General features: G+C 37.9%; 1 protein-coding gene across 3 annotated transcripts in view; it reads left to right on the plus strand.

Annotated features, from left to right (window-relative positions):
- The window catches only part of DLG2 (discs large MAGUK scaffold protein 2), a 725,256-nt gene that overhangs the window by 269,698 nt on the left and 441,210 nt on the right, over positions 1-14,348 (plus strand). For all 3 annotated transcript variants that reach the window (XM_090265790.1, XM_090265791.1, XM_090265792.1), the window contains exon 9: positions 13,443-13,598. In XM_090265790.1, the coding sequence (XP_090121916.1) occupies positions 13,443-13,598 (156 nt within the window). The remainder of the gene's footprint in view (positions 1-13,442; positions 13,599-14,348) is intronic.

The raw sequence follows: 14,348 nt of genomic DNA on the forward strand, positions 1-14,348 counted from the left end.
CTGAGGAAATAAAATGGTAATTGCAGAGGTACAGTTTCTGTTCTATGATATTACATTTTAATATCATGATAAACAGAAAGAAACCCTGGAGAGATACTAAGCTTTGGATCTTTGGGAGGGGAGGGGGGCTTTGTAGTTTTCAATACTTTTCTATCATTCAAACTCTTCTCTTTTGTTGCTTCCAAGTTTTTCTCCAAAAGGAGTGGTCTTGATTTTTGTCTGTACCACCTTTGAATAGTACTAGTTGGGAACACAGAAATGTAGGCAGGGACCCCACTGACCAAATCTATGCATATCAGTGAATGCCCAGCTCACCTCAGAATTGTGGTCTCCTGCAGCTCTGCTGAAAGAGCAAAGAATCAGATGCTCATCGTCCAACAAGACCTGATGCACAGCGTGAGTACTTGACCCAAAGGATGCCAATCCAGAGGCTAGCCAGTGACCAATAATGTGGTTTACTCAAAAACGTGAACTAGATTTATTAAATTCTCTCTTAGCAACTTTTATTTGAAAAGCAGGCCAAATGAGGCCACTATCAGTGAAAAGTGGAACTGAGAGTCATGAAGTGAAGGAGGCCAGAGTGCCCATTGTTAATCATGTGCAAGTTGACGTTATTAGGAAGAAGAGACTATGAGGTAGAGAGTGTGCATGTCATTTATAAATTAGCAGTTAAAGGAAGGGGTGGGAGGAAGAGGACAAAGAAGTAGCACAGAGAGAAAAGATATTATCTTGATGGGAAAGCTCTAAAGATCCCGCTCGTTAGATCTCACTCTTCCTGATCTATGATGGCTCAGCTTTCTCTGAGTTCCCTGGCACATATGCCCTATTACCTGAAGTAGCTTAAATAAGTTCGTTGCTTGCAATCAAATTTCCTCGTTTTTTAAATGGTTTCTCAATAATCGCAGGGAGCAGTTTGTCCTATCCACTACTATACACCTAGTGCCTCTCTCTGGGCCTGGTACAGACTATGCCTTTGGTAGATATTTATAAAAGGAGTGAATGAACATACAAATGAATAGTCAAAACGATTGACTCCTTTAACTGCACTCAGTGGGAAAGAGCACTGACCTCCATGGCTTTCCATCACCTGTGGATATTAGTGTTGTACTCCCAACGTGCCTACATTTTCATGCCTGTCTCCTACTCAAGCCTTTAACAAGCTTCCTCAGTGGGAATGTTTGCAGATTTCCTCTTTAACTCTGCACATGTTATTTATTACCACTTCCCCTAAAGCCCTTTTTTTCCCTACCCCAACTCATCCACTATGTTCTTTTTACATCTCCCTAGTTCAGTCCCTTTCCCAAATAATGAGAAAATTAGATGCTTTCACACCTCCCACTATTCCCATAACCCCCTGTGCAATTTTGTACTCCATTTTATTCAACATTATAAAATTTATTTCCATATATCAAAATTTTTACAAATATTAACTATATATCCTTGATTGTTTCATTTTGATTTGTTCTGTTTTGCACTCACAGCAAACCACAATGACTTTCTCTCTGTGAAAACATTTATCCACACTTTTTATTTTCTTATTCAGATTGCACACGTGGTAGAATTACTAAACCAAAGAGCAGGATTACTTCTAAAATTCTGAACTATATTGCCAAATTGCTTTCTTTAAATGTTGCAAAGAGAGTTTTATACTCCACAGACCAGAAATTTGAGTGTCTATCTCACCATACCACAACTATGAATAAATAGTAATATATCATTTTTAAAACTTTATTTTTAACAGGCAAAGGGGATGTATTATTTAATTTGTATTACTTGTATTCCTAGTGAGATTAAACATTTATATCGTGTGTCTGTTCATTGTTTGTATTTGCTATTTTGTGATTGGATGCTAACAGCCTTTGTCTATTTTGTACTGAAAGTTTATGGTTTTGCATATTGAATTGTAAGAGCATCTTTAAAGTGTTGATAAATATATGTGAGCAGATGTTTACCCAAGCTTATTGCTTGTTTATGTGGGTCTTTTATTTCAATGGTCTTAAGTTTTTATGTAGTCAAATCTCTCATCTTTTATGTGATTGCATTTTTGTTTCAAATTTTCTTTTCCATCATGATATTAGATAACTATCAACCTGATATTTTTGGTAGGTGTATATTATATCCTATGAGTTCAGTTAAAAATAACTTTAAAACTAGGTTTACAAAAATATGAGTTTATACACTCTGATAGGATATACTGAACCTTCCTTAAGTAATTCAAATCTATGTCAGTATTATGTGGCCATAATACTTATATTATGCATCTTTAATAATATTTGTTAAAACATCTTTCAGAATGACATAAAATACGTACTACAATACCTGAACACATACCTTGTACAGTCAATTCTACTTTGGAAGTCGTCGGCAGCCGTCCGTCTCGAGAGACGATGGTGTAGCTTCTTAAGAGTCTATCTGCACCACCGAGAATGGTTGTGCAGTCCGACTCGGGAGTGACATGGTAGTATCTGTCTCCTCCCGTGTTGAATCGACATCTTGCGATGACGCTGAAGCTACAGAGCCTGGGCAGGGTAATATGGAGGGTCTGCTGTTGCCCATGCAGCAGACCCCCCCTCTCTTCGCAGCTGAAGGATCCAAGGGAAAGACGGAGTCAATACAGCTTGGGTTCAGGTGCGCCGCAGGAGTTGCCGGTGTTGACTACAACGTCAAACCGCCTTAGGGACTCCGGCTCCGGATTTTCTGTCGGGGTTTACTCCCTTAGCCTTTCCCCTGAAGAGGTATGCCGCAAGGCAGCGGAGGTTTTTTGGAGTCAGAGTTTTCCTTCTCTGATGTACCCTGACTGGAAGATCGAACCAGCGACACTTAGCTCGCAGGCCGACGCTCAATCCACTGAGCTAAACCAGCCAGGGCAGACTTTGGAAGTAAACCTGTTATAATCACCATTGCCAAGGTCATTGACTTTTAACTTCTTATTCTAATTAAACACTCCATGAACCATTCATAACTCACTTTCATGACAGGGCCAAATTTTGTTGAAACCCAAACATTCTTTGAGAAAATGAAGCACTTAATAATTCAAAACTTTTAAATTGACTTTATGTGGTGTAGCTCTGACTCTGCCATTTTTCTCCTCAATAAGCAAACATAAGAAAATATAATTAAGAGCAATGTTTATAAAGAGAAAATGGTAAATCAATCCTAATTTCTATTTTAAAGAGTAAATATTTATAGATTATGGTGCATAAACTATCATTAATAACAAATTACTTACAGCCCCAACAATTTGATATGACTTCACACCTGTGAGCCATACAGGAAAGCAAATCAATGTGAAAGTACAGGCATAAATTAGAGTTTGGATTTGGGGGTAATACCTTATTAGAGGCAATGAAAATAATTGAGAAGTTCAAAGAAAGTGAGAATTAACCTCCAGGATCAATTACCTTTTCAACATCAGGAGCAAAAGTGAGTCTTTAGAAATCATCATTATGCAGTGCCTTTTGTGGTCCTAAAAGCTACTGATTGTTACTTACTTTATCCAACCCTCTTGTAAAGAATCTACATTCCATTAAAGTGTTAATGTGTGACCTGCCTGATTGGGGGACAACATTCTCAGGAACTAGCATCCCTGCTTGAGTGCCTGAGAATAAAAATAATGCTATTTGTGAGTGTCACACACTGAGTGAGGTGCTTTATAAGCATTCTTCCTATTTCTCACAGGCACTCTGAGGCCAATAGCATTATCCCCACTTTCCAGATGTGGATGCTGAGACTCAGAGAAGTTAAGAAACAGCAGATCACACAGGTAGAATTTGGAAGAGCCAGAATCCAAACTAGCTCTGTTTCTTTGCAGTCACCTCATTGTCCAATAATAATTTACTTCTGCGTAAATATTGTAGTTTACAACTTTGCTGGTGTGCAGAGGAGGCTTTTTAATAACATTAAAATGTGGAAGCTAAGTTTTGGAAAACTTGAGTATGGTGAGTATGGTGAGAATAGACATCTTCTCCAAGGGCACTAGTAGAAGTCCTTGGGGGGCCAATCCGATCGTGCCTAGAAATAAGGCATGAGGGAGAGAGAGAGAGAAACATCAACATGAGAGAAACACTGATTAGTTGGCTCCCACATGCACCCAAACAGGGACCAAATCACCACCTAGGTATGTGCCCTGATCAGGAATTGAACCCACAAGCTTTCAGTGCACGAGATGACACTCCAACCAACTGAGCCACATTGACCATGAACCAGTTTCTTAGAAATCATTTAGACAAATCCATTTCTCAGATTTCTATATATCATATTTTTAAATTTCTAATAGCACCTTCATCAAATGACTAATACATTTCTGCTTAAAATTCAGTGTAAGCGAAGTCAGCTTCTTCCTTAGTCCTTATCATTATCATGTCAGATTCACATGTTGAGCCACATAGTTCACAACCTAGTCCTATATTCTCTTTTATCCCCCAGTTACTTTCCAGAATTTTCGCCTTAACACCTATTATCTCAGGCCTGGAATTCAATCCTCTTAAGCTTGCTTACTTCTCCACATCTTTGGCCAATAAAACCCCAGTGTATTACTATAAAGAGGAGCATGGGGCATCCTTATAAGATTAAAACTCTTTTCTTCTGAATTATGTCAGGCAATATACTAGATGCTTAGGGATGCTAGCCAAGCTCTTTGCATCCCAGCTGCAATCATTAAGAGAGTCTGGTTCTGTGTCCTGTTTATGTAGGAGCATGGAGCTAGGTGTTCCTCCCCATTTTGGATAGTCAAGGAAGGCCACAGAAGCATGAAGGTTGGAGAATCTGAATTATTTACAGATTTATCCATGTTAGTCTATAAGAGAAAGAGAGACTTGTGTTTAAAGGTGTACAAGGATATAACCCAAATCCTTCCTATTGCACCTATTGCAATTTTAGGGTCTCCATTTTAGTTCTAGCTCAGCAAAAGAGAATAAGAAATGATGATCACTTTTTCTGTCACAACTCTATTTCTTTTCTATGGCAGTGCTTCATTCGTACATTCTTGTATTCAGGAAAGCTATGGGGAAACAAAGATAAATGAGGTTCGGTCCTGATCCTCTATGAGCTGACAGTCTAAGAAAGAAAGAGCCCTGGGAACCAGGCATGACAGTGCACTGAGGGAAGGACCCTACCTGAGGCTGCCTGAGGGCTTTGTGATCAGTCCCTTGAATGGAGGGACTCAATCAAGTGTGAGTCATTTGAAAGAAAAACTTATTTGCAGTGTGAGTCACTCTTACTGTTACCACTAAGAAAAGGGAGTTATATTCATTTGACCTTGTATCTTCACAGATCAGTATTTACAATCACCATCATTGTCATCATCAACATTGTGTTAAATATTTATTATCTCTGGTACAGAGATGGGACTAAGAGGAAGCAAGTGAGGTCAGCGTGGCAGACCCAAAATTTAAGGGGGCATCAGAAACTTAGTAATTAAAATAATATTTTAATGCAATATTTTAGATACTAAAATTAATACAAAGTAATTCATAATGAACAAAATATCAAATTTCTAAAGACAGGATCTCAGGTACTATGGGATTACATAGGGGTCCAAGTTTTCATCTTTTGTCTTTGAGTAGCATAGTCTAGTTGAGGTGATCTGAAAGAAACAGAAAAAGCAAAGTTCCTGTTTTATTTTCACTCTATTGATTGCAAGCAGATCTGACCTAAGCTCCTGTAAAGGAATACGATGGAAGATGGTGGTTTGTTTTCATTATATAGTTAATGTCATATGGGAACCAGCAGAGAAATTTAATAGCATAAACCATCATAGCCCCCTTAAAGGATGAATACAAGCTATTATTCTAGGTTCAAGGAACCTTTAGACACTTTATCAATAAAATTTGGTAGAGGTTCACTCTGGAGCTCTATAATTAGTGGTCATAGCCTCAGCTGCTTTCTACATGTCTGAGTCTTGCCTTTATGCTACCAGTTGGTAATTCGTTTTTCTTCCCCATTATTCATAGTCCACAGGAGGATCCAATTGGCCTAGCTTTTTTTTTTTAAGACCTATTATTCATACATATCATGTCTGCAGAGTCAGTGCCCCAATCCGAGTCTAAGGAACTTTGGCTAGGGGAGGACTGAGTTGGGCTGGAGTCAAGTGGGACAAATGAGAAAGGACAGTTGCAGGGAAGGTAGTTTTTCTTAGAATAATATTCGATAAAGCACCTCCCTTTAATACACCAGCATTATGGACTAGCAATTGAAAATGCCAAGAAAACAGTTTTAACCAGGTAGCTCAGTTGGTTAGAGCATCATCCTGATATGCCAAGGTTGCGGGTTCAATCCCTGTCAGTGCCCATACAAGAATCAACCAATGAACACATAAATAAGTGGAACAACAAATTAATGTCTCTCTCTCTCTCTCCTCTCTCCCTCTCTCTCTTTCCCCAATTCCTCTCTCTTTAAAAATCAATAAATAAATTTTTAAAAAGGAAAAGAAAATGCTCAGGAAACAATAGCAAGTGCTAATGGAGTTCAGAGAAGAGAGAGATCACTAAAGGCCAGGTTGTGCTAATTACATGCTATAAGAGCCTGTAATTACAAATCCATATATATGCAAATATATGCTGATGGCTCAGCACTGGAAACTGCAAACCCATTTATCTCTGGCCCCTGATAAGTGGACAACAAGGTAAATGATTTGTTTATAAATTCACTTAGAGGTTCCACTAAAATCTCTAACTACTTTTTCTCTCTTATGGGTGCATCCACAGAATGAAAAGAGACAGTAGGTACCTCAGATTGGATTTTCATATTCATTACCTTCTGATCCAGGTGACTCTGGAGGTTTATAATAGGATAAACAGGCCCTTTCAATTTTGACTGGCACTTCTTTACTGAATAAATGGGAAGTGATGGTGGCATCTGTTTCTGCCACCCAGATCCCTGTGACAGCTCATAAATTGGCATTACTCTTCTGTCTGTCAGAGAGGTCACAGAGAATTAAACTGCAGGAAATAATAAGAATGCTGAGTGCTGGCTTTAGCTCTTCTGGAACTCGGGGCTGAGAAGCCTGTGAGGAGCCCAGTGTTCATGGGATGACCCCCATGGGAACTTGGGGCAGACACTGCTATGGCCATATTTGCACATATGTGAAGCCCATCCCACTGAGAGTGGATGAATCGTGCACCTCAAGTGCTTAAAGCTGTCAGTTCCTAATTGACAACACTGGGGTTTCTGCTCTTCTGTATAACCTGTGAGAATTAATGATGGCCTAACAAAGTTAAACCTAGTTACGAGATTCAAACTAACTTAGAAATTCCTTTTCATTTCTGTCAATGGAGAATGGTAAAAATTAACAATATAAATTACTTATTCATAAAAATTAAGTACCAGCCCTTGGCTGGTTTGGCTCAGTGGATTGAGCGTCGGCCTGCGAGCTAAGTGTCGCTGGTTCGATCTTCCAGTCAGGGCACATCAGAGAAGGAAAACTCTGATTCCAAAAAACCTCCGCTGCCTTGCGGCATACCTCTTCAGGGGAAAGGCTAAGGGAGTAAACCCCGACAGAAAATCCGGAGCCGGAGTCCCTAAGGCGGTTTGACGTTGTAGTCAACACCGGCAACTCCTGCGGCGCACCTGAAGCCAAGCTGTATTGACTCCGTCTTTCCCTTGGACCCTTCAGCTGCGAAGAGAGGGGGGGTCTGCTGCATGGGCAACAGCGGACCCTCCATATCACCCTGCCCAGGCTCTGTAGCTTCAGCTTCACTGGAGAGGACACTCCAGCGTCATCGCAAGATGTCGATTCAACACAGGAGGAGACAGATACCGTGTCACTCCCGAGTCGGACTGCACAGCCATTCTCGGCGGTGCAGATAGACTCTTAAGAAGCTACACCATCGTCTCTTGAGACGGACGGCTGCCGACGACGATGTGCCATTCCCTGTGTTCTGAGTGTAGCTTATATTATGGCCAATCTAGTACATAATACATGCTAGAATTCTAAGATGGTAATGAAGCTAGCAAACAGAATTCTTCAAATATGAACCCCATTTTATGCCACTTGAAAGGATATTCTCACTGACATTTTCTAATTTTATTAAATTTATAGGGATGACATTGGGTAATAACATTTTATAGATTTCAAGTGTACAATTCTATGATACATCATCTATATATTGCAGTCTGTTCACCACCCCAAGTCAATTCTCCTACTATCACCATATATTTAACCCCTTTACCACCTCCCAGCTTCCCTCTTTCCCCCTCTGTTGTCTGTGTCTATGAGTTTTTGTTTGCCTTTTTTATTTGTTGCTTATATGGTTGTTGACTTATTGTGCTTACCATGATATTCTCAAGATCCATTCATATTGTCAGAAATGTCAGTATTGAATCATTTTTATGGCTGAGTAGTATTCCATTGTATATATGTACTACATCTAATTTATCCAGTTGTCTATTGAAGGACATTTAGGTTGTTTCCATGTCTTGGCCACTGTGAATAATGCTGCAATGAACATAGGGCTACATATATCCCTATGAATAAATGTTTTCAAATTTTTCAGGTAGAAACCCAGAAGAGGGATAGCTGGCTCATATGGTTAACTCCATTCTTAATTTTTGGAGGAACCACCAATTGTTTTTCATAGTAGCTGTACCAATTTATAATCTCACCAGTGGTGTATGAGGGTTTTCTCTGCCACCTCTCCAACTCTTGTTATTACTTGTCTTGTTGATAATAGCTATTCAACAAGTGTGAAGTGGTATCTCATTGTGGTTTTGATTTGCATTTCCCTAATAGCTAGTGAAGTTGAGCATCTTTTAAAATATCTGTTGGTCTTTTATCTGTATGTCTTCTTGGAAGAAGCGTCTATTCAGGTCCTCTGCCCATTTTTTAATTGGATTGTTTGTATTTTGTTGTTGAGTTGTATGAGTTCTTCATAGATTTTGGATATTAAGCCCTTATCAGAAGTGTTTGCAAATATCTTCTTCCTTTCATCTGGTTACCTTTTTTTGTTGATGGTTTTTGTTTGTTTGTTTGCTTGTTTGTTACTATGCAGGAGCTTTTTGGTTGAATATAGTCTTATTCCTTTATTTTTGCTTTTACTTCCCTTGCCTTTGAAGTCAAATTCATAAAATCCTAAGACCAAGGTCTGTAAGTTTAGTACCTATGTTTCCTTTTTTGTATTTTATTGTTTGAGGTCTTATGTTTAGGACTTTGATCCATTTTGAGCTAATTTTGTGTTTCATGACAGTTTACTTTCATTCTTTTGCATGTGGCTTTCCAATTATCCCAGCACCACTTATTGAAGAGGCTTTCTGTTTTTCCATTGTATGTTTTTGGCTCCTTTGTCAAAAATTGTTTGTCTATATGCATGTGGGTTTATATCCAGGCTATCAGTTCTGCTCCATTGGTCTATTTGTTGGTTTTTCTGCCAATACCATGCTGTTTTGATTATTGTCACTGATATTTTTAATTGAGCTCTTTGGTTGCACAAGGACATTGTCATTAATGCAAAAAGGCTTACTTAGGTTTGCCAAGTGGTTTTTTTATGGTTTTTTATCTACCCACATTCTGCGATATAGTGTTCTCTCAAGAAAAGAAACCAGATTTGATATATCTTCTCTTTAGTCAGTGACTATACAAAATGACATGTAGATAAATAGGGAAGGAATGAAAGACTGAATGATAGGTTAAAAGAAGCCTGCAATATTAGTAGCTAAATCTCTGCATTGATAAGGCTATAAATCATGAGTATTGAAACAATTCTGGAAGTGATTGCAGGCAAATAAATAAGGGCCTCTTTCTAAAATCTAATGCATTTAAGCTTCCCCCAAATACCAAATCTACTAAATAATGAGCCATAAAATAATATTACATTCATAAAATGGTTCCAAAAGACATAGGTGAAAGTCTCAAGAGCTCAACAGTGTGCAATGTACAGGGCTTCATATTTATTTTCTTGAATCTATTGTAGTGTTTAGAGAGTAAAAATATCCCTTGATTTAATTTAATACAATACAAGTAGGATAGATTTTTTCTTAAGATATCTACTAGCCAGCTTTGAATCTGATCATTTGTCTCAAAATACTGAGGTAAAAGGACTGGGGGAAAATTGGTAACATCATTTTCTTGGTCTGTCGTGTCAACATGAAACTAAGAAAATTGAATTAGCCCTCCTAGGCAGAAAGTACAATGTTACTGGAATAACATCATCATGAAAATGTTTTATGGCCTAAAAGAAGTCATCGGTTCCTTTATTCTTAGGCCCTGAGCTGGCAGTTTAGATCAGCCACCATTTTATATATGTAATATTTTTAAATAAAGATGCACTAAGTTCTCTAAACAGTCACAGACTTTAAATTTATAGCCAAAAAAAAAAATATTTATATTTGTTCTGTGTATACAGAAGGTGTTAGATGAAATTCTGACAAATTAAATGTATTATTGCCTTATGGCAGGTCCTAGTAATTTCTTTGTATTAGATTATTGGTCTTATATTTTGCAAGAGTATATTTGTTAATACTAGGCCCTGTTTATATACAAAAAAATGACACTAGCTTAAACAAGATAGTTTATTTTTATCCTACATAAAAAAAACCCAGAGGTAGGTAGTCCAGAGGTGGTACAGTGTCACTCCATGTCTTCAGTGACACAGGCTCTAACATGATGCTCTGCTACTGATATTGTTTGCTTTCATCCACAAGGTTGCCTCATGGTCCAGGATGATCACTGAGGCTCCAGCCATCATACATGGATCCCAGGTCGACAGAGGGAGGAAGTAGGAAAAAGAAGAATTACAAGGGTCCCAACAAAATCATCTTCCCTTTAAGCCATCAGTTAAGGAGTCTCTTGAAACCCTTCTGTTTAGATTAAATTGGGCTGAACATCTTCCTGGGCCATATCTATCTACAAGGGAGTCTGAGAAATAAAATCTTTACTACAGGAAAAGTGACAAGTGGAAAATAGGGTTTCTGTTACTGAGAAAAAAGGAGTACATGGATGTTTGGAAGGCAATCCAGCCATTTCTACCACAGCAGCTCTATCTCAGAGTGGAAAAGCTGGAGAATAATATACAGACCTTTGGTGATAACCTACCCAGAGTAATTCCTGTAGAGCCTGTACGTGCCCCCTCATGTCTTGTTTAATTGATATAAATGCAGCTCGTTAATACAAAGCCCTTTACAAGCTAAAGTTTGTATGTGGACAGCAACATTTTAGGTGCAGAAAAGTCCATCATCTCCCAAGGTGACTTTCTTTATCTGATCAGCCTTCTGGGTCTTTCTGTCTCCAGGACCCTGAAAAATGTGCATGTATCTCCATTAAGCTGAACATGTCAACAATGCAGAAACAGACTCCCTGAAAATCAAAAATAGTTTCTAACCTGACTATTTGAAAGATATATTTGAGTAGCTAACTGAAAATGTCTTTTCTTTTACAGTATATCATTTCACACAAAACGATTTATCAAAACTGATAAAAACACTTTTTAAGAATGATTTTGCAGCTGCCTTTATGAAAGACTGTCATTTACCATTATATTGTATGTATGTATAACTAATAAACAGAAATTTACAAACGTCCTAGGTTTTTCTAAAACTGGAGTACTTGTTTTAACTAAATATATATCAACTTCCCTAAAGTAAGAATAATTTTGGTTATCTCATTTAAGAAACCTTAAATTTTTCTTATAAATGTTACCTATTAGCCACTGGGATAGAACAAGCCGACTTTATTGTAAAGTACCTCATTTTACCACTGAGATAACGATTCTGGAGGACAAAATAGGCCTCTGAATTTCTCCTACTCAGTTCTCAGCCCCTCTCTGGTGCTGTGCAAAATCAACAGATGAAGGGATCTCTTTCTGTGTGGTAGAAAACTTTGTGTTAGGAAAGAATCCAGTTCTCTAGACTGTGTGTCTAAACAATGACTGGATCACAATAATATTATACATTAGGTAAAGTTTGCCTTAATACTTATTCTCTTTTCCTCCTTGCTCTCCCTCCTCCATCAGTTCAGGAAGCATTGACTGAGTTCCCATAATACATTAGGGGCCATGCTGGGGGCTAGAGCTACAGAAACATGGACTCTGCCCTCACTGAGCTTGCCACCTTCACATGCTATACCCGTCCTCGGGCACGTGGCCACCGCTTGCTACCTCTGGAGTCCTGTGGCCCCAACACGCGCCATCAGTCCTGCGTGCTGACCTACTCCTTAGTTTCCCAGGCAAGCCTACACTTCCTGGGTCTATGGCCCAGTCTGCTAGATAGTTCTTTCATTTAAATTTATATCTTTAAATTCTTACCGTAAAGGGAAGATATTGGTAGCAATTTCAGATATGTTAAAAATAGGGGAAGGAGCTGTGGAATTTTTTTTTTTTTAGTAATCAGGGTTTTATAGCACATGGATCTTTGAACAAAAATTATAGGTAAAATGTATCTGATCATACTATGTATGTGTAAGTAATAACCATAAAAATGTTACTATTTTATATAATGTTTCAGTACCCCTAGATTAATTCATTTAATAGAAATTTTACTAAAATGAACATCCTATTTATAGAAAACTGAAATCAATTTTTGTGGGGTAATCTATAAATAAATAATTTGAGGAACCACCCAGATCATATAAGCTATATTAGATTCCTAAATAAGGCCAACACCCCCCAAAAAATTGCTATATATGTGAAAAGTTATATTCATATATTTATGTAGGCATTTAATAAATATTTATAGAATGTGTATTATGTCCCAGACTCTATTTTAGCGGCTCAAAAAACAAATGAAGTCTCTGTCTTTATAAAATTTATGGTGTAGTGACAGTGGAAATAATAAATTAAAGAAAACAAACAAGAAAGTTTATTTCATGCTGACAAAAAATATTATGATGTGAATAGGTGCTGTGAAAAATAACAGGATGTCTTAGCCCCACAGTGGTCAGGGAATGATGTCTCTGTGAAGTTCGCATTAAAGTTGACACTAGCCCTGACCAGTGTGGCCTAGTTTGTTGGATGTTGTCCCACAAAGTGAAAGGTCTCTGGTTCAATTCTCAGTCAAAACACATGCCTGGGTTGCAGGTTTGGTCCCAGGTCCGGGCATAGACAAGAGGCAACAGATCAATGTTTCTCTCCCTCTCTTTCTCCCTCCCCTCCCCTCTTTCTAAAAATAAAATAAAATAAAAATTTTTTAATGAGACTAAAGTTTAGAAAGAGCCATATCAGATGATCCCAAAGTGTGGCATTTCAGACTGAATTATCCAAAAAGGCATAGCATTTATAGGGTGATTATGATGCTACTGGGGTATCTGGCATATGGATTTTGGTCATGCCAAACATGAGCCAAGGGTCCGATTTCTAACTAGAGATCCTATTTCCTAAAAAGACCTTTAACTTGGGCCTAATGAAACTCTAACATTGTTTTGGATTTTTACTTTTGTATACAGTGAAATGCTATCAGGCTCACAGTTGTTTGATGTGCTAACCATGCATCTCTTTCTCTTCCTCTTGTATCACCAGGCCTCCGGAACCTGTTTACAGCACTGTGAACAAATTGTGTGATAAGCCTATTTCTCCCAGGCACTATTCCCCTGTTGAGTGTGACAAAAGCTTCCTTCTCTCAGCTCCTTACCCCCACTACCATCTAGGCCTGCTCCCTGACTCTGAGATGACCAGGTACTGCATGTGCTTCCTCACTTCATCTTCTCAAATTGCATGTGCTTCCACAATGAATGAATGGGTAGAATCCACCTCTGCTTATTTCTCTGGTGCTCGGCACCTTCAAGGTGGAGAGATGTTCTGCTCCCCTGGTGCAATGGGCGAAATCAAGAACATTGCCTTGTTTTTTTTCCTGGTGTGTTCAAAGAACACTCAGACATGATCACATGATCCTCCAATGTTCTCGGTTCCCATGCATTTTTAATAAGGTATTAATTATAGTTTTCCAGAAGAATTAATTTTGACATATAAGTAGCACTATTTCCCTAAATCAGAAGGATAAAATATAATATTTATTAAGTATATTTTTGCTAATAAATGAACACTTACTATGCTCCAGGCATATAATAAAGTCTCAGAAGTAGATACTATTGTCACCATTTAATGTTTTAACTAGAAGATTAAATTAGTGCCATCATTTAACTGACTCCTTTGGGATATTAAGAAACTTGTCTAAAACTACATAGTTAGCTAGTTCTATCTAACGACAAAAATATAGAATCTTAACATTTACAGTATGTTATCAAGCTAGGTGATTACATATGTTCTCTTAGTCGTTCCCATTATATATATATATAAATATACACATATATATTTATATATATACACATATATATTTATATATATACATACATATATATTTATATATATGTATGTATATATACATAAAATTTAAAGAAGCTAAGGCATTACCCTCAGTATGATATT

The sequence above is a fragment of the Furipterus horrens genome, unplaced genomic scaffold (genome assembly GCF_987537825.1).
Source record: "Furipterus horrens unplaced genomic scaffold, mFurHor1.1.pri manual_scaffold_2, whole genome shotgun sequence".
In the NCBI taxonomy this organism is placed as follows: domain Eukaryota; kingdom Metazoa; phylum Chordata; class Mammalia; order Chiroptera; family Furipteridae; genus Furipterus; species Furipterus horrens.